At 42.1% G+C, this 22,370-nt stretch overlaps 2 protein-coding genes across 5 annotated transcripts in view; one reads left to right on the top strand and one right to left on the bottom strand.

The window, feature by feature from the left end:
• LOC124040077 (regulator of G-protein signaling 9-like) overlaps window positions 1–10,614 on the bottom strand; it is an 18,199-nt gene extending 7,585 nt beyond the window's left edge. The window contains exons 1-12 of one of the 3 annotated variants that reach the window (XM_046356867.1): window positions 10,286–10,614; window positions 4,621–4,717; window positions 3,523–3,573; window positions 3,119–3,225; window positions 2,974–3,025; window positions 2,795–2,853; window positions 2,637–2,713; window positions 2,377–2,458; window positions 991–1,053; window positions 486–515; window positions 298–359; window positions 2–115 (exon numbers count right to left, since the gene is read on the bottom strand). In XM_046356867.1, the coding sequence (XP_046212823.1) occupies window positions 2–115; window positions 298–359; window positions 486–515; window positions 991–1,053; window positions 2,377–2,458; window positions 2,637–2,713; window positions 2,795–2,853; window positions 2,974–3,025; window positions 3,119–3,225; window positions 3,523–3,573; window positions 4,621–4,705 (782 nt within the window). In that variant the 5' untranslated portion in view covers window positions 4,706–4,717; window positions 10,286–10,614. Of the gene's footprint in view, window position 1; window positions 116–297; window positions 360–485; window positions 516–990; window positions 1,054–2,376; window positions 2,459–2,636; window positions 2,714–2,794; window positions 2,854–2,973; window positions 3,026–3,118; window positions 3,226–3,522; window positions 3,574–4,620; window positions 4,718–8,436; window positions 8,652–9,261; window positions 9,737–10,285 lie in introns of those variants that run through there. The other 2 variants (XM_046356864.1, XM_046356865.1) reach the window with 2 other exon arrangements.
• Window positions 10,246–22,370, top strand: LOC124040078 (guanine nucleotide-binding protein subunit alpha-13-like). Of its 2 annotated transcripts, XM_046356869.1 has the most exons (6): window positions 10,246–10,673; window positions 11,248–11,474; window positions 19,411–19,461; window positions 19,567–19,767; window positions 19,890–20,024; window positions 20,247–22,370. In XM_046356869.1, the coding sequence occupies exons 1-6, from the start codon at window positions 10,391–10,393 to the stop codon at window positions 20,481–20,483; spliced, it is 1,134 nt and encodes a 377-aa protein (XP_046212825.1). In that variant the 5' UTR covers window positions 10,246–10,390; the 3' UTR covers window positions 20,484–22,370. The 2 variants fall into 2 exon arrangements, with proteins under 2 accessions (XP_046212825.1, XP_046212824.1); XM_046356868.1 differs by having other exon boundaries at window positions 10,313–10,673; window positions 19,411–19,767.

Genomic DNA, 22,370 nt, shown 5'->3' with positions numbered 1-22,370 from the left:
CTTCGCCATGTTGAGAAACCAGTAGGTGACATCATCAGTTACCCAGGGGTTGCTAGGGAGACAGGGGGCTAGGAAAGGGTCGTGCTTATTATAGGTGACAGAGTACTTCACAAGACTGGAGAAAAGAGAAAACAAACACAAAAAAAACAACTGCTATGTTGGAGAGAATGGAGAATTATGCTTTTTAGCACCTAGTTGATCACCATTAATCGCATGGTGATCGTATAGGATTTCAGCTTTTAACCCTGGGTGTGATGGATTGTCAAACGTGGTGACATCTAAACTATAGTGACATACGCTCCGATAGACACTGATGACTTGACCCTCGGCCTCATGATGGACTGCTGCGTAAAAATCATCTACAGGAAACAGGGGAAAGGGAATATTCATCAACATAGCCAAAAGGAAGGAGGAATTGTTCATATGTACATTTAGGGTAAATGTTATATGCTAATTATTTTAGGATGTTAAAAGTTGTTTCTCACAATTCTTCTGAAGAAGTCTGAAGTTTGTTTCTGGGAAATAAAGCAATGATTTGGTAATATATAACAGCAGAATGGACAGCTGCAGTAAACTTTGCATTTATTGTGCGCGTCTGTCTGTGTGTATAGAAGTATTCTTCAAAGTTACGACTGTAAGAGAGGCATTGAAGAAAACCTACAGACAGAAAAAGAGAGGGGGAAAAATAATATTGATGAATTCAAACAGAAATAAAACTAAATCTGTGATGTGATTGGCTAACAGAGGGAACAGGTGTGATGTGATTGGTTAACAGAGACTACAGTAATGGGAAAGGGGGGGGTCAGGAAGAGGGGTATGTACCTGTATTTAGTGTCAGATTACCAAGGTAGAAATCCTCTTATCAAATATAAGCAGATTGAATACCACCTTGTCCTTGCTAGGTCACACAGACAATGATACTGTGGCTACAATATACCCCCACATCAGCAGGCTAATCCATACACACAAACAGCGGGACTAACCTGTTACCTCCTCTGTGTTGGGGTCTACCATGCGTTCAAGTCCGTAGTCCATTGCACTGACGGTCCCTGGCTACAGACAGACAGACAAAACATTAAGTAATGTGCACGGTATGATTCGATATTCTCATGTTTTGGTTTGTGATTGATATCAGACAGAAGAATAAGCTAGGCCCCCAACACCCCCCCCCCCCCCATGAGACTACCCAGGATGCATCACTCTCTACCCATGATGCTTCGTTAGTAGCCTGTCTGTCCAGTCGTGAAAGGCCAGAGCTCCTCCCTGCAGAGAAACACATCATCTCACCTGGAGATATATTCACCTGTCAGCAGGCACAGTACAGGAATAGTGTTTCTGATAATATATCTGTCTACATGGAAGGCAGGTTCAATTTATCGCCCCATAGTGACCTTGCGTGTAATTAAACACATGCAGCTTTTCTTCTGTCATTACTTGTTGCCCTAGAAGACTAAATATTCCCTTGCTCATCAGAAAATGGCCTACATCGATAAGAGTTAATACTTCAAATCGATCTTTAAAGTTCTCTCTTTCATCTCTGCTTCTCTTGCATAGCAAAGACGTTAAGGGACCCAGAAGAAAATGCAAGAACTCAACCATTTTTTGGGGACCAAACAACATCAGTTTTACTGGTTTTAAGGGAATTAAAACAACTTCGGCTTGGATGCATATTTTATGCGTTTGTAATACTATTTGCCTTTATGACGCTGATAAAGATAGCGCCTTTACAGACGGTCCCTATCGCGCACTTACATTCTCTCAAGATGCTGAAAGAAAGAAATCCTATTTCTCAACTCCTGTTCCCGAGTCAAAATGTACATTTGGTGTATCATTTTACTGCGAGAAATGCTTCATTCTGCAGGAGTTAATATTACATTAGAGGTTATAGAACTACAGTCAGCGTCCAGATTTCAGTTACTATTCCATTTAACCCATCTGAACACCACATTTACCTTGACGTGCCCCATCTTGTGACTGTCAAATTTGTACAGCACCTCACAATCGTCACACATAACATATTGAAGGGCCCTCCCTTCTCTTTATTTTCCGCTCTCCATTTCAAAGCATTTTTCTTATTGAATTAAACTCTGGCGTGTATTTGTTGCACTACAGATAAGACCTAAAGCTTAGGCTTATACACTAATGTCAGATAAATTTTAAAAATTAAAGAAAAACCTCAATGTAGCCTATAGATATTAATTGCAAAATAATGATATATTTATTACATTTTAAAGCAGCGTTTTCTCTTTATTCAACCTGCCCGCCACCCTCCCGCACTTAATCCACACAATATTTCATGACCCTAAACCTGCAGATATAAACGCGGAGGCATTGGGTTATGAGTCAACACACACATCACTAGTGTGTGTGTCTCACCGGAGGTCTGTGTACCACCCAGTAGGCTCTCTCCTGGCAGTCAAACACCATGCGATCCGGCTTTTTCCTCTCCTTCCCCGCCCTGCACACATACACACACAAAACAGTCAAATCCAAGTACACAGTCCGTCTGTGGATGAATGTTCCTAGGCCGTCATTGAAAATAAGAATTTGTTCTTAACTGACTTGCCTAGTTAAATAAAGGTTAAGTAAAAAAATAAAAAATACATGACAGTGTAGTCTATTTCAGCCAGACTAACCTGTACTGTTCTTTAGCCTGCATCACAATGAAGTCCCACTTATGATTCATCCACTTGTGAAGACTGTTATACTGCACCTGAAGACAACAGAGTAGTGTGTTACCACTTCCACATTAGATAGATGTGTGTGCCTGCGTGCACGTGTGAATGTCTCTCACCTGTTCATACAGCGCCAGTATTCCTTTCTTGCGGATGTTTCTCTTAGCCAGGTATATTGCTGTGAAATAAACATGATTTTCATTTTATTTTGTAATTTAGATGTTAGGTCATCAATGTAGATGACCTAACAATAAAGAAAACTTTAACTCTGTTTTGTCTTGTTCTGTGTGCATTTCACCATAGTCTGTGTCCTCTACAGGCCACTGCTGGGCTGGCCAGAAGTATGGTGTCTGAGAAAAGACAAAAAGCACAGAGGTTTGGCATAGAGTTAGGCGTAAGGGGGTTGGTTAAGCTTAAGATTCATGAGGTGTTGTCATTGTTACCTGAAAGCGGTAGAGAGACGCGTCTGGTTTGATGACTAGTCGCTTATGATCCTGGAGGGGGTAGATGTACCCAAATGCCACCAACATGGTGCCCAGAGCCCCCGCCTCTACACAGACAGAGAGAGGGGGAAGAAGAAGAGAAAGGGAGAGAAATAGAGAAAAGGGTTGGTGTTCAGGAACCATAATACTAGACAGCTCTCTCTCTCTCTGTGTGTGTGTGTGTGTGTGTGTGTGTGTGTGTGTGTGTGTGTGTGTGTGTGTGTGTGTGTGTGTGTGTGTGTGTGTGTGTGTGTGTGTGTGTGTGTGTGTGTGTGTGTGTGTGTGTGTGTGTGTGTGTGTGTGTGTGTGTGTGTGTGTGTGTGTGTGTGTGTGTGTGTGTGTTTTTGAGATGAAAGCTCTTTTACCTTCTGACTCTATACTGTAGCAGTTGGTCAGCCATGCCACAATGTCCTCACCTGGAGAAGGTGACAACAAACAGCTATTGTAGAGATATAACATCACATGTATGACATCAAGACTCATTGGTTTAACTGTCACGTGTGCTCCCTCTCCGGCCTCTAGGTCACCAGTCTGCTTCCCCAGTTGTCATTGTGTCTATTTGTTTCGGGTCAGTGCGCTGTCGGTGTTACGTGTTTGTTTCATTTATTAAATGTATTCCCTCCCTGAACTTGCTTCCGGACTCTCAGCGCACATCGTTACAGTAACTCTGAAATCAAAAGGGGCTGTGGAGAGGAGAGAGGGGTGATATATAAATGCCAGACGCCTGCCTCAGAGAAACAACTGCTGTGACAGTCAATATGAGAGGAGAGGAGAGGAGGAGACGGCTATTATTTTATTAAATGTTATTACATTTCTCTATAGGGATACTGGAAATTATTCAAGTAAGCTATTTAATTAAAGTGAGAATGCCCTCGAAGCCACTTTTTGGAGGATATATTGGCATGCGTGTTAGGCCCAAGACGAAGTCGAGCACCGGCAAACTGTGCCAATATATCCTTCAAACACCGGCTCTGTGGCCATTATCATTTTTATACAACAGGTTACCAACATATTCAAATAATGATTGACATACAGCATTTTCATGAAAAACATTATTTTCATTCTTCCAAGAGATAGTCCCGGCCCACCCGTTGTATAATCTATGCTACGCTATTCTATGTTTTACCAATCCCAGACGACATGCTGTTACAGTGTCTGTAATCAAGGATGATTTTATCAGAAACGGACAAAGCTGAAGTTGTACCATTAAAACTCAGTAGGTATACAGTAGGTTCTTTAGCCATCTTTCTCTCCTTACTGCTCTTCCTCCTACTCTCACTACCTCCCTGTCTCCCTATGCCCCCCCCCCCCCTCTCTCCTTCTCGACCAGAGGTTGTCAAGGCGATATAATCCTGAGCTCAAGACTTGGGGGAAAAAAGGTCCCGGGGTCTGTAGGAGTTACCTAACCTATGGCAGCCACTATCTGAGAGTCTTTTTCTGTTTGCTTCTTTGTGTGTGTTTACCTGTGATAGCGTGAGGTATAGTAGTGATAACCAGTCTCTGGGGTTGTAGCTTGACTCCAGTCTTTGGATCCTGCATCTCCAGCATCACAGACTCCACCTTGCAGACAGCAGGAAAACAGGTCATAAAGACAACAGACATTCACCACTACAGAGGCGGGTCACTGAGACAATGGGTTGTCAAGAAAACAGGTTACCATGACAATAGGACAGGAAGTCAACAGGATACTACGATAATGAGACAGGTCAGATCCATATGCATAGAATTACATCTATAGAATCCTATTACTTTTAAATATAACTATTACTATTAAAGGGACATTTCACCCTGGGGGAATCCAGTCTCGTTTTCATCATGTCTGGGGCATTTCTAGGACAGTGAGATGTGTTTCACACATAATTGCCCAAAAGGAAGGCAGGTCAGGGCTTCACGCACTGGATGATACACCTTATGACGGCTTCCGGTATATTGATGGAGGGAGCACATGTCAGCGGAATCAGATTCTGTACCACTTACATCAAAATACAGAACAATACACAGTTTAACCACCTCACTAATTATATTAATCAGGGGGTTTGTTTGTAGTGATTGAGTAGGGAAACAGTTGTGGGAAAGGTTCTGACAGATGGGCATGTCTCTTAAAAGGAACTACACTGGACCTTGTGCAAACTGGAAACCGCATATCCTGGCTACAAGGCCCTCCCTTTGGCAAATCAGATCATGACTCCATTCTGCTCCTCCCTTCCCATAGGCAGAAACTCAACCAGGATGTACCCATGCTAAGGTCTAATCAACGCTGGTCTGACCAATTGGAATCCATGCGTCAAGATTGTTTTGATCCCGCGGACAGGGATATGTTCCGGGTTGCCTCTGAGAATAACATTGACTTATACACTGACACGGTGACTGAGTTCATCAGGAAGTGTATAGGGGATGTTGTTCCCACTGTGACGATTACAACCTTTCCAAAACAAAAACTGTGGATATATGGCAGGATTCACGCAAAACTGAAAGAGTGAACCACTGCATTTTACCATGGCATGGTGACTTGGAATATGGTCGAATACAAACAATCCAGTTATTCACTCCATAAGGCAGGCAAAATGTCAGTACAGAGACAAAGTGGAGTTTACATACCGCCACAATAGATCCACAGATCGCCATTGCATTGTACACTGCCCTATCCCATCTGGACAAGAGGAAAACCTATGTAAGAATGCTGTTCATTGACTACAGCTCAGCCTTCCACGCCATAGTACCCTCCAAAATCATCATTAAGCTTGGGGCCCTGGGTCTGAACCGCGCCCTGTGTAACTGGGTCCTGGACTTCCTGACGGGTCACCCCAGGTGGTCAAGGTAGGCAACAACACCTCCACTATGGTAATCCTCAACACAGGGACCCCACAAGGGTGTGTGCTCAGCCCCCTCATGTACTCCCTGTTCGCCCATGACCATGTGGCCACACACACCTCCAAGTCAATCATCAGGTTTGCAGACGATACAACAATGGTAGGCCGGATTACCAACAACGACAAGACAGAGGTGAGGGCCCTGGTGGAGTGGTGCCAGGAAAATAACCTCTACCTCAAAGTCAACAAAACAAAGGAGCTGATCATGGACCTCAGTTGACAGCAGAGGGAGCACGCTCCCATCAGTGCCTCTTCAACCTCAGGAGGGTGAAGAAATAAAGACCCTTACAAACTTTTACAGATGCACCATTTGGAGCATCCTGTCGGGCTGTATCACCGACCTGGTACGGCAACTGCACCGCAGGGCTCTCCATAGGGTTTTACGGTCTGCCCAACACATCACCTTTGGGCACACTTCCTGCCCTCCAGGACATCTACAGCACCCGGTGTCACAGGAAGGCCAAGAAGATCATTAAGGACCTCAGCCACCCGAGCCACGGCCTGTTCACCCCGCTATCATCTAGAAGGCGAGGTCAGTACAGGTGCATCAAAGCTGGGACCAAGACAGAAAAACAGCTTCTCTCACAAGGCCATCAGACTATTAAATAGCCATCACTAGCCAGCCTACCCCCAGTACCCTGCCCTGAACTTAGTCACTGTCACTAGCCGGCTACCACCCAGCTATTCAACCCTTCACCTTAGAGGCTGTACATAGATATGGAACACTGGTCACTTCAATATAGTTTACATATTGTTTTACCCAGTTCATATGTATACTGTATTCTAGTCAAGGCCATCCTATTCAACTATTGCTGCACATATACTATTATATCCTAAGTATTCTTCAGATATACAATATATTCTATCCACATACTGTCCATAATGGCTGTATATCCCATCACATATATGCATACATACATACACACACACACACACACACACACACACACACACACACACACACACACACACACACACACACACACACACACACACACACACACACACACACACACACACACACACACACACACATACATACATATATTCAGTATCAGTCAAAAGTTTGGACACACCTACTCATTCAAGGGTTTTTCTTTATATTACTATTTTCTAAATTGTAAAAAAGTAGTGAAGACATCAAAACTATGAAATAACACATATAGAATCAGGTAGTAACCAAAATAGTTATGCCGGCCTTCAACTTCGTCTCGGGTCAAACACCCGTGCCAATATATCCTCCAAACACCGGATTCTCGGGAATTATCACTTAATTGTACTCCGGACTCCGACACTGCTCAACCTAATATACAGTTGAAGTCGGAGGTTAACATACACCTTAGCCAAATACATTTAAACACAGTTTTTCACAATTCCTGACATTTAATTCTAGTAAAAATTCCCAGTCTTAGGTCGGTTAGGATCATCACTTTATTTTAAGAATGTGAAATGTCAGAATAATAGTCCCATTGTGTTTAATAGTCCCTAATAGCCCCGTGGTGTTTATACTTGAATACTATTGTTTGTACAGATGAATGTGGTACCTTCAGGAGTTTGGAAATTGCTCCCAAGGATGAACCAGAGTTTTAATGACTCCAACCTAAGTGTACGTAAACTAGTTTTAATGACTCCAACCTAAGTGTATGTAAACTAGTTTTAATGACTCCAACCTAAGTGTATGTAAACTAGTTTTAATGACTCCAACCTAAGTGTACGTAAACTAGTTTTAATGACTCCAACCTAAGTGTACGTAAACTAGTTTTAATGACTCCAACCTAAGTGTACGTAAACTAGTTTTAATGACTCCAACCTAAGTGTATGTAAACTAGTTTTAATGACTCCAACCTAAGTGTATGTAAACTAGTTTTAATGACTCCAACCTAAGTGTATGTAAACTAGTTTTAATGACTCCAACCTAAGTGTATGTAAACTAGTTTTAATGACTCCAACCTAAGTGTATGTAAACTAGTTTTAATGACTCCAACCTAAGTGTATGTAAACTAGTTAATGACTCCAACCTAAGTGTATGTAAACTAGTTAATGACTCCAACCTAAGTGTATGTAAACTAGTTAATGACTCCAACCTAAGTGTATGTAAACTAGTTAATGACTCCAACCTAAGTGTATGTAAACTAGTTAATGACTCCAACCTAAGTGTATGTAAACTAGTTAATGACTCCAACCTAAGTGTATGTAAACTTCTGACTTCAACTGTATCTATATTTCTTAATTCCATTCTTTTACTTTTAGATTTCTATGCATTGTTGTCTACTGTTAGATATTACTCCACTGCTAGGAACACAAGCATTTCGCTAAACCCGCAATAAAACATCTACTAAATATGTGTATGTGTCTAATACAATGTTATTGTATTTGCTGGTTGCAAGGACACACCCAAGAAACACTCACATCATACCACATCCCCAAGTCAACTCATGTTTGGTTTATGTCATGGCCGCCAGCATTTCTTGAGGAGCAAGCCAGAAAACAAGGCCAAATCAGCGGATGCAGGTCCCCTTTAAGTTACACAGAGAACCCAGTTTTAATAGCCTGTTGGTAACAGAAGCTGGCACAACAAGCATGGTCCCTGCTGGGAATGCAACAAGAGTTTGTCCTGTCCAGTACGGTTAGTACAAATGGATTGGATTATCTGCTGGCTGCTGGAGGTGCTAATACTAATCACACAATACTCAGTGACCTCATCACTGAGTAGCAATACAATGGTAGAGAGAACACAGTGTCAATCAAAGCCAAAAGCTACAGTACAAGTTTGTGAAATGCTGTTCACGGAAGTAATGTACTTACACTTTGCACATTGAGGATAGGTGGTCTCATTTTACGGCATAGGCTAGCTCTCTCACACTCTTATTGACACCTGTGAAACAACTAAACATGACTCGCTGGTTAACTGTAAATATAGACAGGCTTTCCTGGGAATGATGTTTTGTGATATGTGGCAACAAATCCATAACAGCTGAGTTTTAAAAAATGGCTGTAGGAGAATATGGCATGTTATGATTTTTTTGTTGTTGAAATCATTATGTATTCTTATCATATAGGTGCACTGGGTCGACAACCCGGATAATAATACAAAACATCAGACTCCACTGCCCAGCGTGTGATGAACGAATAGTCGATATATATTTTGATGACTAAATATAGCAACACACTGTAGCCTAGATGTCTGCATATGCCGTGTAGCATACCGATCTCTGATTGGGCTAACCTACCTACCTTTTTGAGACATGCCATCCTCGGTCGGAACCTCTGTCCATGATCCCGTACGTTTCTGATGGTCATGTTGTCTGCCTCCCTCCCCTATTATTCACTATGATAACGGCTACACTCTGAATGAATGTAGCCTAATATTTCTCCAGCCAAAGGGAAGACGCTCGATGCGAAGGAATACGCAAGTAGGTTATCAATACAATGACCAGCATGCATCGATAGAGAGGGAGATCGTATTAGCCAATCCGGGCACGGTTCTATATTCCCACCAGTGAACCACCTGTCTGTCTGCCATAGGATGCTATATGAAGTAAGGTAACCGATATGCTCTGCATTTATGTAACTGTGTGGTGTGACCACCAGGTGGGGACATTGGATCATACACCTCAGAGCCTAAATGATTCATGATCAAGTCATGATTGTAATTTGACTGTGTTGAATTGTTCTGTTAAATGTTAAATTAGGGCTTTGGTGTGATGTGAATAATGAGGTATTTCAATGTTATAATTTTAGGAACAGCTATTTTGTTTAATTTGGTCAACTTTGGTTAAAAAAAGTGGTCTAAATGAGGATGTAAAAGTTTTTTTTCAGGGCAAAATGAAAAGAATAATCACATGGTTAAGTGATGAAATTAATGTATGAATTTTGCTTTGCAAGAAAGGCATATGCTAGATTTGTAGACTGTACTGTCATCCAAAGCACACTTTTCGGTTATATAAAAGATAGGGGCTTGCCCAAAGGCTTGGTCCTGTGTGTGCGTGTGTGTGTGTGAACATTAACACAGGCAGCCCAATACAGCGGTGTAATCATTCATCCAAACATTTTCAATCATTTTAAGTAGGTCCCTCCCCATTTCGTTCCGTTTGCTTCCATTACTAAACGTTTTGCAACAGAATCTACGTAATAAATAAACCCCTGATATTTTTCCACGTATTGGTATTTTGTTCAATCAGATCAGCTCTTTCTACAACAAGTGGGTAAAAGATCAGAATTGAGCTGCCTGTGTAAACGCAGCCAGTGTGTACTTTACATAGAAATCATGATATTTCTATGGTGTAGAGTAGACAGTAGCGTTTCCGCGCTCCTCACATGAACGCGCAAACTCTCTCCCGTGTATCGATGAAGCTGGTTGAACATGGCGGACTTCCTGCCGACCCGATCCGTACTAAATCACTACTTTCCCGCTTGCCTGCTTACCAGCACCGAGGTGGAACAGCTGAGGAAATCTAAGGCGATTGACAAAAGTATTTCCCGGGACAAAACCTACGTGAAACGACTAGTGAAGATACTTTTACTGGGCGCGGGCGAGAGCGGCAAGTCCACTTTCCTCAAACAGATGAGGATTATCCACGGGCAGGACTTCGACCAGCAAGATCGAGAAGAGTTCCGGGCAATAATTTACAGCAATGTTATCAAAGGTAACTAGGGAGAGTCTACGGGACTATATCTAAAAAAAAAAAAAAGCTACATTAACATTCTTAACGTTCCACCTGAGTGGTGAAAACTTTTTGGCAAAGTTTCCATTATGTTTATGAGTGGAGCTGCTATCCGAAGTTAGCAGCAGATTAGCTAGCTAACTGTTACTGTATGGGGTTTAGCTTCAGAAATACAAATTCCCCGTTTAGTGGAGGAACGCCAGTGTTGGAGAGTATCGACTAGTGTGTGAGTATCGACGTTTCTAGTGTAAAAATGGCCATTTTTCTTATAACTGGCTAACTAAATCAGATATACTTGAGAAAATATGACTTCCTGCTGCCAGCTCTAAAATTCAACTCCTCTAACGTTATTCTTTGAGGGGTTTTTTTCAGTTTCGTTCGAACAGTGGTGTAACGTGCCTCCAGAGTGACCAAACTATCTAACTGTGGTTTTATATCCTCGAACATAAAGACTTATTTTAAATCAGCCTTGTTGCCTTCTGATACTTGTCAGATAGGGTTGTGGGCCACAGACCCCTGTGTGCGTTTAACTCTAAACCCTATCTATCCCCTTCAGGTGTGCGTGTGTTGGTGGATGCACGGGAGAAGCTTCAGATCCCCTGGGGTTCCTCTGACAACCAGGTGCACGGAGACAATGTGATGTCATTTGACACACGATCTTCGATGATGGTGCACGGCCAGGTGGAGACGAGCGTGTTCCTCAAGTACCTGCCCTCCATCCAGGCCCTGTGGGCTGACGTTGCCATACAACACGCCTACGACAGACGCAGGGAGTTCCAGCTGGTCAGTACACACACACACACACACACACGCATGCACAGATGCACACAGACTCATCAGGCCTCTGCAGACTGGCTGAAGTGAAAGTGAAACTGAGTAGAGACCAGAGACTTGCGGCTGCTTCCTCCCTTGTCTCTCAATGGCTCTCTCTGCATGTGTGTGAGGTTGGTGTGTGTGTCGGATGCTCAAGCTGCACGTGCGTCAGTCTGTTAGCTGTGCCGACCTCAGCTCTCCTCTATTGACACCTGGTCTTTCCTAACACACACACTAGGGCTGGGAATTGCTAGGGACCTCACGATACAATATTATCAAGATACATAGCTACAGCTGCGATATGTATTGAGGTTTTATCATGATTCTGTGTATTGCGAATCGGTACTGTAATTTTTTATTGTGTTCGATGTAATGCTCACTCTGTCTGCTGCAGAGGAACAAGGAAGAGCCATGAGAATTTTTGGGGTCATGGAAATAAATGCTGATAACATTAAGTCAAAGTTTGCGTACACAGATTTGCAGACGTTATCGCAGGTGCTGTGAAATGCTTGTGTTTCTAGCTCCAACAGTGCAGTAATACCTAGCAATACAAGCAATGCACACAATCCAAAAAGTAAAAATAGAAATTAAGAAATGTCGGAACGAATCGAATTCGCATCCCAAATAGCACAGGTTTGCTCACCACATAACATGGAGAACAAGCTATAGATAGAAAAATACTTGAGTATTGGTGAGCTGTTTGTTGGTGAGATCGAGTATGATTTGTGCTGGAATGCTGATCTGCTTAAAGGTAGAACACACACTCACTCAAAGCCCTGTACCGGCTGCATTCAACACTAACACTGACATAAAAGTGACATAGCAGCAATACAGCAGTGACAGCCCGATTTACAGGATGCCAATGAGCTATATAAGTCAGTGTCAGGCCTGAAACTTAATTTTGTTGAAAAACAAATCATAGTCCCACTAAGGGCATACCAGGTGGGATGGCATATTGCTGCAGAATGCTGTGGTAGCCTTGCTGAATTCTAAATAAATCACTGACAGTGTTACCACCTCCTCCATGCTTCATGGTGGGAACCACACATGCGGAGATCATCCTTTCACCTAATCTGTGTCTCACAAAGACACTGCGGTTGGAACCAAAAAATCTCATATTTGGACTCATTAATGTCCATTGCTCGTGTTTCTTGGGCCAAGCAAGTTTCTTATTATTATTGGTGTCTTTAGTAGTGGTTTCTTTGCAGCAATTTGACCAGGAAGTCTCTTCTGAACAGTTCTGTTCAGTCTGTTTCTTGAACTCTGATGCTTTTATTTGGGCAGCTTCTGAGGTGCAGTTAACTCTAAATAACTAATCTTCTGCAGCAGAGGTAACTTTTTTTAACCTTTGTTTAACTAGGCAAGTCAGTTAAGAACCAATTCTTATGTACAATGATGATCTACCGGGGAACAGTGGGTTAACTGCCTTGTTCAGGGGCAGAACGACTGATGTTTACCTTGTCAGCTCGGGGATTCAATCTAGCAATCTTTTGGTTACTGGCCCAATGCTCTAACCACTAAGCTACCTGCCGCCATAAGTCTGGGTCTTCCTTTCCTGTGGCGGTCCTCATGAGTCAGTTTATCATAGCGTTTATCATAGCGCTTGATGGTTTTTGCGACTGCACTTGAAGAAACTTTCAAAGTTCTTGAAATTGTCCTCATTGACTGGCCTTCATGTCTTAAAGTAATGATGGACTGTAATTTCTCTTTGCTTATTTGAGCTCTTCTTGCCATAATATGGACTTGGTCTTTTACCAAATAGGGCTATTTTCTGTAAACCACCCATACCTTATCACGGCACAACGGATTGGTTCAAACGCGTTAAGAAGGAAAGAAATTCCACATTTAACAAGGCAGACCGGTTAATTGAAATGCATTCCAGGTGACTACCTCCATGAAGCTGATTGATAGAATGCCAAGTGTGCCAAGCTGTCATCAATGCAAAGGGTGGCTACTTTGAAGAATCTCAAATATAAAATATATTTTGGTTACTATATGATTCCATGTGTAATTTCATATTTTTGATGTCTTCACTATTATTCTACATTGTAGAATAATAGTAAAAATAAAGAAAAGCTCTTGAATCTGTAGGTGTGTCAACTTTTGACTGGTTATATATTGTTTTCCCCTAACCCTACCAAATCCAATTTTATTGGTCACATTCACATTTACCAGATGTTATTGCGGGTGTAGCGAAATGCTTGTAAGGTTGCTTAGGAGCTTTCCTATCTGTCGGCGCCATCTTGCTAAGGGCCACCCCTCCCCCAATTGGAGTAAACAACACTTAGGCTTCTACTTCCATCTTATTCATACTATATCAATTTTACAATAGTTATTTTTGATTTGTTTTTAGTCCCATCCAGCTACTTTCAACCCCTCCCATCTATTTCTGAACATCATCCAGTTTTGATTTGTTTGCCATATATATTTCAACTGTGCTGTGATGTTTCACAAAAGTTCTGAACCTTTCTATTCTCATAGTTTCTAAAGATTGTAAATTAAAGAAACATTTTTGCAAAGAGTTATTATATTATTGATCAATTGGACTAACTTTTTAAATCGCCTAGCAGTGCTATTTGCAGAATTGGCTTAAATGTTGCAATTCTTCAGCCATTCCTGAACCAGTGACCAAAAACAAGCTACATTCGTTGCAAGAATTTTGTATAATAATTTTAAAGTTAAAAACTCAAGTTTTGAATACAGTGTCGTTTTGTGTATCAGTTCATAAACCGTATGCCATGGAATCGGTACATCGAAAATCTCTTCCCAACTCTATTGCTATATGGCACAGCTGACAATACTTTTTTTATTTAACCTTTTTATTTAAATAGGCAAGTCGGTTAAGAACAAATTCTTATTTACAATGACGGCCTACCAAAAGGACAAAACACACATCACGACAAGAGATAGACTTTATGACAATGAGGCATGTCTTACTGTGTTCCGACCATAGTGTAAGGGGATTCTTTTATAAAAACTTTCTCATTTGTCAGACACAATGACAGTCACAGACACAATCCTAGTCATATTAAAAACCCATGCTAGTTGTTGCATTTTTAGACCTTTTCCAAATTTCTAAAGGATATTTTCATCTCGCAATTGCGGTGCGCTTTGGAGATTTGAAGAGTAGTGTTTACCCGCTAATAGCATTTTGGAACATTCACGCTTATGGCCTACTGCCGTTTTGCACATTCCTGCGCTCATAATGTGAAGAAATAGCCTAATATGTAAACATTTTAAGATAAATGTTCTGATGGATTTAAAAAATTCTGGGGCATTACGATCACACAAGGGGGCATCGACAGCCGGGAAGTCAGTCTGAGATGTAACAATTTGTGTTTATAACTCTCTGTGTGTGTCAGGGTTAACGTCAGCCGGTAATAGCAGGCTTTTGGCCAAAAAAAAAGGAAAATCTGATCAATAAAACTGCCACCAGTCAATTGTCCGGGAAATGAAAAAAAATCCCTTTGCTAAATAATGTTTTTTAACCTATTCATTGATTTGAAATACCAGTCGATGGAAATGCATTTGACTGGTCATATGCTTATCGGTCTATAGGTAAATTTTTGTAGTGCACTGCATATAGAGGTTATGAGTGGAAATATGTCAGGACAGCGTGAGAGCTCCTGCTGCTGTTGCTCCAGCTTCTCAAACAGCTCATTCGTTGGCTGCTGGAGTGAAACGTGATTTTTATAAGCCCAATCATTGTGTAACAATTCTAAATGCAATTGTGTGTTAAGTTTTGATAGCCATGATTTTAAAAGCGCTAAAAACATTAACATTTCAACTGGTAATTAAAGCCTGCTTCCCATTCGTCATATTATGAGGCATGTCTTACCTTGCTTCAAAGTCAAACCCGACCATAGAAATATGGAGGCAATTATTTTATAAAGACTTCCAAATGCCTTTGAAACCATTAGCCTATTTCTCTCATTTGTTTTCAAATAAACCTTATTTCGTTGTCCAGTAGCCAAAGCCGCAATCCATGCTTATTTCTGCATCTTTAGATCTCACCTCTATCTTAATTTCTAACTGATTTTCATCACTGTTCTTGGAAACAGCTGACATGTAATAATGCGCTTTTGACAAGTGTTTTCCTGCTAATTGCATTATGGAACCAACATTCGCACGTTGCGTATTGCCTAGGGTGCCTTGCCTAGGGTGCCTTGCCTAGGGTGCCTTGCCTAGGGTGCCTTGCCTAGGGTGCCTTGCCTAGGGTGCCTTGCCTAGGGTGCCTTGCCTTGTGCACATTGCTGCGCTTTATGTGGAGAAATAATAGTTTATCAACATTTTAAGCAAAATAATTCATGCAACCTATCGTCCCACAACTGTCCCAGAGTCTGTTTGGAATTGGCTATTTATTTCTCGCACAGTACGACAAGCTGACCAATAGAATAGGTCAACTTTTCTGCTATGGGCAATAGATTGACATAGTGACTAGTGATTTTGCTGTTTGTTACTTGTCTTGGCACAGGAAAAGTAAATAACTTCTAACATCTTCAAAGTGCGCATCGGAATTCGGTAAGGACACACACCATTGCATCCTCGAGTTGCATGTTCTGTTAATATGATTTACCATAATCTAAATGTGATTTCTGTCACCCTAAGCACTGTGGGTGGGTGCCCTAATCAGGTTACGCACCCAATGCATATGGGTCCGGTAAATTTCTCAAATGTCCATTAAATTAAAATGCTGCCGATCAAATGTTCGGCACCACATTTTCCTAACGGGAATTCTTGTGTGTGTGTGTGTGTGTGTGTGTGTGTGTGTGTGTGTGTGTGTGTGTGTGTGTGTGTGTGTGTGTGTGTGTGTGTGTGTGTGTGTGTGTGTGTGTGTTTTTACAGTAAGAAGGGAGGCAGGATATGTTACAGAAAAAAATAAGTTGTGTGCCTAGGTTTCACTTTTGGGTTGTAGCTGAGGCCATCTGTCTAATGATATACTGGTTCCAGTAGCACAGGGCCTGTGTGTATGTTTGTTTATCAGTGTGTGTGTGTATAGTGTAGGCCGTCATTGTAAATAAGAATTTGTTCTCAACTGACTTGCCTAGTTTAATTTTAAAAAATAAAGTATTCTGCCTGTATGGACAGACACTTGAGCTCTGGTTTGATCAACTCTACATACTCTGTAATCTTAGCCTACCGCACACAGACAGAATCAGACAGGTTTTTCAGGCCAGGTGAGTTGTAAAGATAAAAGGCCTTTAGTGTTATTATCGAATGTGTACAGTAAAACACACACACACACACACACACACACACACACACACACACACACACACACACACACACACACACACACACACACACACACACACACAGAGTTGTGATCTAATCATCACAAAGACACAAGAATAGATTTTTAAATGTACATTTCTGTAGCTTTCAGGGGTAGAGTGAGTACATGCTCTAACACACACACACAGACTGGAATGTGAGCCAGTCTTGGCTGTGCAGACTCGTGTTTGGGCACGCCCCACTTACTGAGAAACAACACCAGACCAGGAGGACAGGGTGGAAAACACACCCACACTCCGTTACACATCACACACACATACAGGCACACGAATGCTCACTTCACATGGATGCACTACAGGGGTTGGCAACTTGAGGCCATTCCACTACAAGGGGTTGGTATCATGTGGCCAACCTGGTTTTTGGGGGGTTGGGGGGTTTGGTCAAAAAAACACTAAAATTACCAGGAATTCAGCTACGGATTTGTTTAATTGAGGAAATCTATTCCCAAGGTTTCCCACAAAGAAAAATAGACCTAATGTGAGCATATTTGATTCTGAGTTTGTACATGCAGTGTATTCAGACCCCTTGACATTTTCCACATTTTTTAGCCTTGTTCTAAAATAAATAAATAAAACATTTAAAAAATCTCATCAATCTACACACACTACCCCATAATGACAAAGCGAAAACAGGTTTTTAGAAGTTTGTGCAAATGTATAAAACATAAAACCCAATACCTTATTTACATAAGTATTCAGATCCTTTGCTATGAGACTTGAAATTGAGCTAAGTTGTGTCCTGTTTGCATCATTCTTGATGTTTCTAGAACTTGATTGGAGTCCACCTGGGGAAATTCAATTGATTGGACATGATTTAGAAAGGCACAGAACTGTCTATATAGGGTCCCACAGTTGACAGTGCATGTCAGAGCAAAAACCAAGCCATGAGGTTGAAGGAATTGTCCGTAGAGCTCCAAGACAGGATTGTGTCGAGGAACAGATCTGGGAAAGGGCACCAAAAAATGTCTGCAGCATAGAAGGTCCTCAAGAAGACAGTGGCCAACATCATTCTTAAATGAAAGAAGTTTGGAACCACCAAGACTCTTCCTAGAGCTGGTCGTCTGGCCAAACTGCGCAATCAGGGGGTGACCAAGAACCCGATGGTCACTCTGACAAAGCTCTAGAGTTCCTCTGTGGAGATGGGAGAACCTTCCAGAAGCCAACCTTCTCTGCAGCACTCCACCACTCAGGCCTTTATGATAGAGTGGCCAGACGGAAGCCACTCTTCAGTAAATGGCACATGACAGCCTGCTTGGAGTTTGCCAAAAGGCACCTAAGGAGTCAGACCATGAGAAACAAGATTGAAGTCTTTGGCCTGAATGCCAAGCGTTACATCTGGAGGAAACCTTGCACCATCCCTACGATAAAGCATGGTGGTGGCAGCATCATGCTATGGGGATGTTTTCCGTGTCGGGATCAGAGGAAAGATGAATGGATCAAAATACAGAGAGATCACTGATTACAACCTGCTCCAGAGCGTTCAGGACCTCAGACTGGGGTAAAGGTTCACCTTCCAACAGGACAATGACCCTAAGCACACAGCCAAGACAATGCAGGAGTGGTTTTGGGACAAGTCCTTGAGTGGTCCAGAGCCTGGACTTGAACCTGATCTAACATTTCTGGAGAGATCTGAACATTTATGTGCAGCGACGCTCCCCATCCAACCTGACACAGCTTGAGAAAATCTGCAGAGAAGAATGGGAGAAACTCCCCAAATACAGGTGTGCCACGCTTGTAGCGTCTTACCCAAGAAGACTCTAGGCTGTAATCGCTGCCAAAGGTGCTTCAACAAAGTACTGCGTAAAGGGTCTGAATAAATGTGTAAATGTGAGATTTCAGTTTTAATGTTTATAAATTTGCTAAAATTTCTTGACCTGTTTTTGCTTTGTAGTTATGGGGTATAGTGTGTACATTGATGGGGGAGGGGGGATTTAATCCATTTTAGAATACGGCTGTAACGTGAAAAAAGTGAAAGGGTCTGAATACTTTCCCAATGCGCTGTATAAAGTTTGCATGTGAAAACTACTTCTAAGACCCATACATTCAGTTGTTCCGAACACACTTGAGCTGAAGAGGGAGGCTCACTCTGCTGGTGCTAGCGCACGCGCAGATCAAATATACTTCTGGAACGCCGTTTTAGGGTGTTTACATGCCCTAATAATTTGAAAGATTGCTCAGAAAACCATGTTTTAATTGGCGTAGGTTTACTTCAATTTTTTTAAACCTTTTGCCAATTCAAGATTAAGCAGAGTAAGGTGTTTTATGTGACTATTGCATAATCTGCCTACTTCCATAATCAGCTTAATATCGAATTATTAGTATGCATGTAAACGTGCTCAATGAAATCAAAGTAAGACATTATTGTTATTTTCAAACATAATCAATATTTAGACTTTGTTGTGGTCAATATGGTTTTTCCAATTATTATTATAATTGAGTTCCGACCATTCGCTCCGACACAAATCGGCCTGCGGCTGAATCTAGTTGCCCTACACTCTCTCACTCACATGCAGCAGTTTTAGGCTGATCTGTGTACATAATCTGAGTATTAGAAGATTGACAATGACGCTAAAACACATTTCTCTTCTCTCTCCTCTTCTTTCCTCTCTCAGGGTGAGTCGGTTAAGTATTTCTTGGACAATGTGGAGAAGCTCGGGGAGCCGGTAAGTTTCTCTCCCTGCCGTCTTTCCCTCCATAAATCACTCTGCCTCCTTAACATCCCCATCCTCTTCTCCTGTCTTCTACTCATCCCTCTCTCTCTCCTCCAGAGCTACATCCCTTCCCAGCATGACGTCCTGCTAGCCCGTAAGCCCACTAAGGGCATTCATGAGTATGACTTTGAGATCAAGAGTATTCCCTTCAAGATGGTGGACGTGGGAGGACAGCGCTCGGAAAGACGTCGGTGGTTTGAGTGTTTTGACTCTGTCACCTCCATACTGTTCCTAGTGTCTTCTTCGGAGTATGACCAGGTACACACACAGTGGACATGCACGCCTACTGAACACGCTCACCACACACTCCCTCTGTTTCTCTCTCACTGACACACTACCTAATTTATTTATTTCATTTTTCTATCCCCTGTGTGTTCTAGGTCTTGATGGAGGACAGGCAGACCAACCGGCTGAGAGAGTCGTTGAACATCTTTGAGACGATTGTCAACAACCGAGTCTTCCTCTCAGTCTCCATCATCCTCTTCCTCAACAAGACTGACCTGCTGGAGGAGAAGGTCTGTACAGTCACATTCCCCGTAATCACAAACTCGTTTACCTAAGATAGTGATGCCTTGAGTAGATTGGACCCTGCTCGCATGAGTCCTCACTGAAGAGAATGAGTTCTTAGCTTTTCAGAGAGAAATATATTGATGTCAAGTATTGTGATTGAGTCCAAACCAACCTTCTGATTGTACTGACGTTCCATGTTATGTTCGGCTGATCCTTGTTCTCGGCAGGTCTTGAATGTTTCGCTAAGTAAATACTTCCCAGAGTACACGGGGCCGGACCACAGCCTGCCGGACGTCCAGAAGTTCCTAGTGGACTGTTTCCGGGAGAAGAGAAGAGACTTGACACAGAAGCCCCTCTACCACCACTTCACCACGGCCATCAACACAGAGAACATCCGCCTGGTGTTCCGAGATGTCAAGGATACTATCCTTCATGACAACCTCAAACAGCTGATGCTCCAGTGAACTATGACCTCCAGAGAGAACCTGAGCAAAACCAGCCTCCGAGAGGACCCCAGAAAGGACTTATTCTCCTGCCTAAAAGAGGACCTGATTGAGGACCTCTCACCTTTTAAAAGAGGACCTGCAATAAACCAGACTTTAAGAGGACTTGGTTGAGGACACCCATGCCTTGGGGAGGACCTTGACGTTCCACTTCTGTTTAGATGTTTTTATTTGGTTTTTACTGCCCTGTGGTGAGTGGATGGTCTATAGACTGCTCTGAAGTCAGTTTGGCTAGGGACATGATTGAATGCTGGATACTAAGCTCTGTCCCTGGGTCAGTTTGATGTCTACCCTGATGCCTACCGTGCTGTCATAGCCCCTCTCCTGTCCACTGATCTGTGTGACTAACTGATGGAGAAACCATAACACCTTCATACAACATCTTAATAACCCTTAATCACTGTGTGTGTGCGTGCATGTGTTAATCTTTACTGAGCTATTTGTGTATACCTGTCTAGCCTTAGGTATTTGCGTAATTGCGTAAACTATCATTTAATCAATCATGTCCTTGATCACCTACATTCCAATGTGTGTGTATACAGTTAAATGTCTGCCTTCCTATTCCCTGATGGTTAACTTGTAATTCTGCTGTAAGGACACACACACTTGCAGCAGGCAGGCGTAACGGGTAGCTAATATTGTTATCTCAGGGTTGTATGGAGATCATTGTATAAATGTCATTATTGTGTCTGTAGTCTATTGTCGAGACCCCTCAAATTCAAATCTGGCCCTTCATTGCTTTTTTCAATTTTCCCCCTTCTAATCAGGGACTGGTTTAGACCTGGGACATCAGGTGGGTGCAATTAATTATCAGGTTGAACAGAACCAGAAGTACTCCATACCTCGTAGGGTAATATTTGAATAACCCATGTCTATATTGGATACTCCAGGTTAAAGCTTTAGATTCTTAGTTAAATGTCTTCTGTGCGAACCTGTTCTTGGACGTAATTCTTTAGGCACGAATTGGAAGAAACGGGCTGCAACGGGGAGGTACTATCTGAACTTGTCCAATAAGAAACGGCTGTTTTCTTTTTTTCATGGCACAATGTTTTGAAATGTTTTGCCACAGTGTGCCCTAATGAATACAACCCAGAAGAGGAGAGGGCTGTGTCTCAGACCCTGGGCTGCATTCATTTGGGGAGCAAATGTTATATAACCTTCAGGTAGAGCCATACATGCGTGTTAATTCCTATATGAACGTTCTATAACGCCTCCCTCCCCTCCCATTGGTGCCCTTGTAAACGGATGTGTGTTGCGTTAGACAGCCTCTCTGGCCATCTGTTTGATGTTTATAGTTGTACAGACTGACTCCAATTTATATTCTAGTTGAAATGTTTTTGATTCATTCCTGTCTATACTGTAACCTGTGTTGTTGATGACCATAGTGTGTGTGTGTGTATACTGTCCTAATGTGTATAGGTATGCTGACACTGTAAAATCTGCCACCTTTATAGTGCTGAATGACAGCTTGAGGCTAACTCCAGATCAGCATTGTAACGTTTCTCTCCTGCTAAATCACACTGTGCCTTCACCGTATGTGTACAAGGATCAACTGTCAAAGTTTTCCTCTAGCTACGGAGATGACGTGTCTGTCTTTCCACTGTCCCTCTCTGGCTCTGGCCTTGTACATACTGACATCTGATGCCTTAGTTGTAATATAAAACACTTGGTTTACTTTCATGTGTAAATGGTTGTTTAAAAAATGGGCAGATGATTATTCGCTGCTTGCTGTTTCACACTTTGCCTTGTCATTGAACAGACTATGGACATGTTTCCTTTTTCTAACAATCAGCGTTCTTCCTTGTTTAATGCCACTTAAACCGTTAAAATAAAACCATATTTCTTTAA

Source organism: Oncorhynchus gorbuscha, linkage group LG07, assembly GCF_021184085.1.
Source record: "Oncorhynchus gorbuscha isolate QuinsamMale2020 ecotype Even-year linkage group LG07, OgorEven_v1.0, whole genome shotgun sequence".
Classification (NCBI taxonomy): domain Eukaryota; kingdom Metazoa; phylum Chordata; class Actinopteri; order Salmoniformes; family Salmonidae; genus Oncorhynchus; species Oncorhynchus gorbuscha.
Note: the sequence above shows the minus strand (reverse complement) of the source record. Positions and strands in the feature narration are given on the sequence as shown.

What these genes read in the sequence shown, in the direction of transcription:
- LOC124040078 (XM_046356868.1), top strand. Translation starts at nt 10,391, where the DNA reads ATGGCGGACTTCCTGCCGACCCGATCCGTACTAAATCACTACTTTCCC. An exon ending in TTACAGCAATGTTATCAAAG is followed by an intron (nt 10,674 to 11,247) that starts GTAACTAGGGAG and finishes TATCCCCTTCAG; the next exon opens with GTGTGCGTGTGTTGGTGGAT. An exon ending in CTTCTTCGGAGTATGACCAG is followed by an intron (nt 19,768 to 19,889) that starts GTACACACACAG and finishes TGTGTGTTCTAG; the next exon opens with GTCTTGATGGAGGACAGGCA.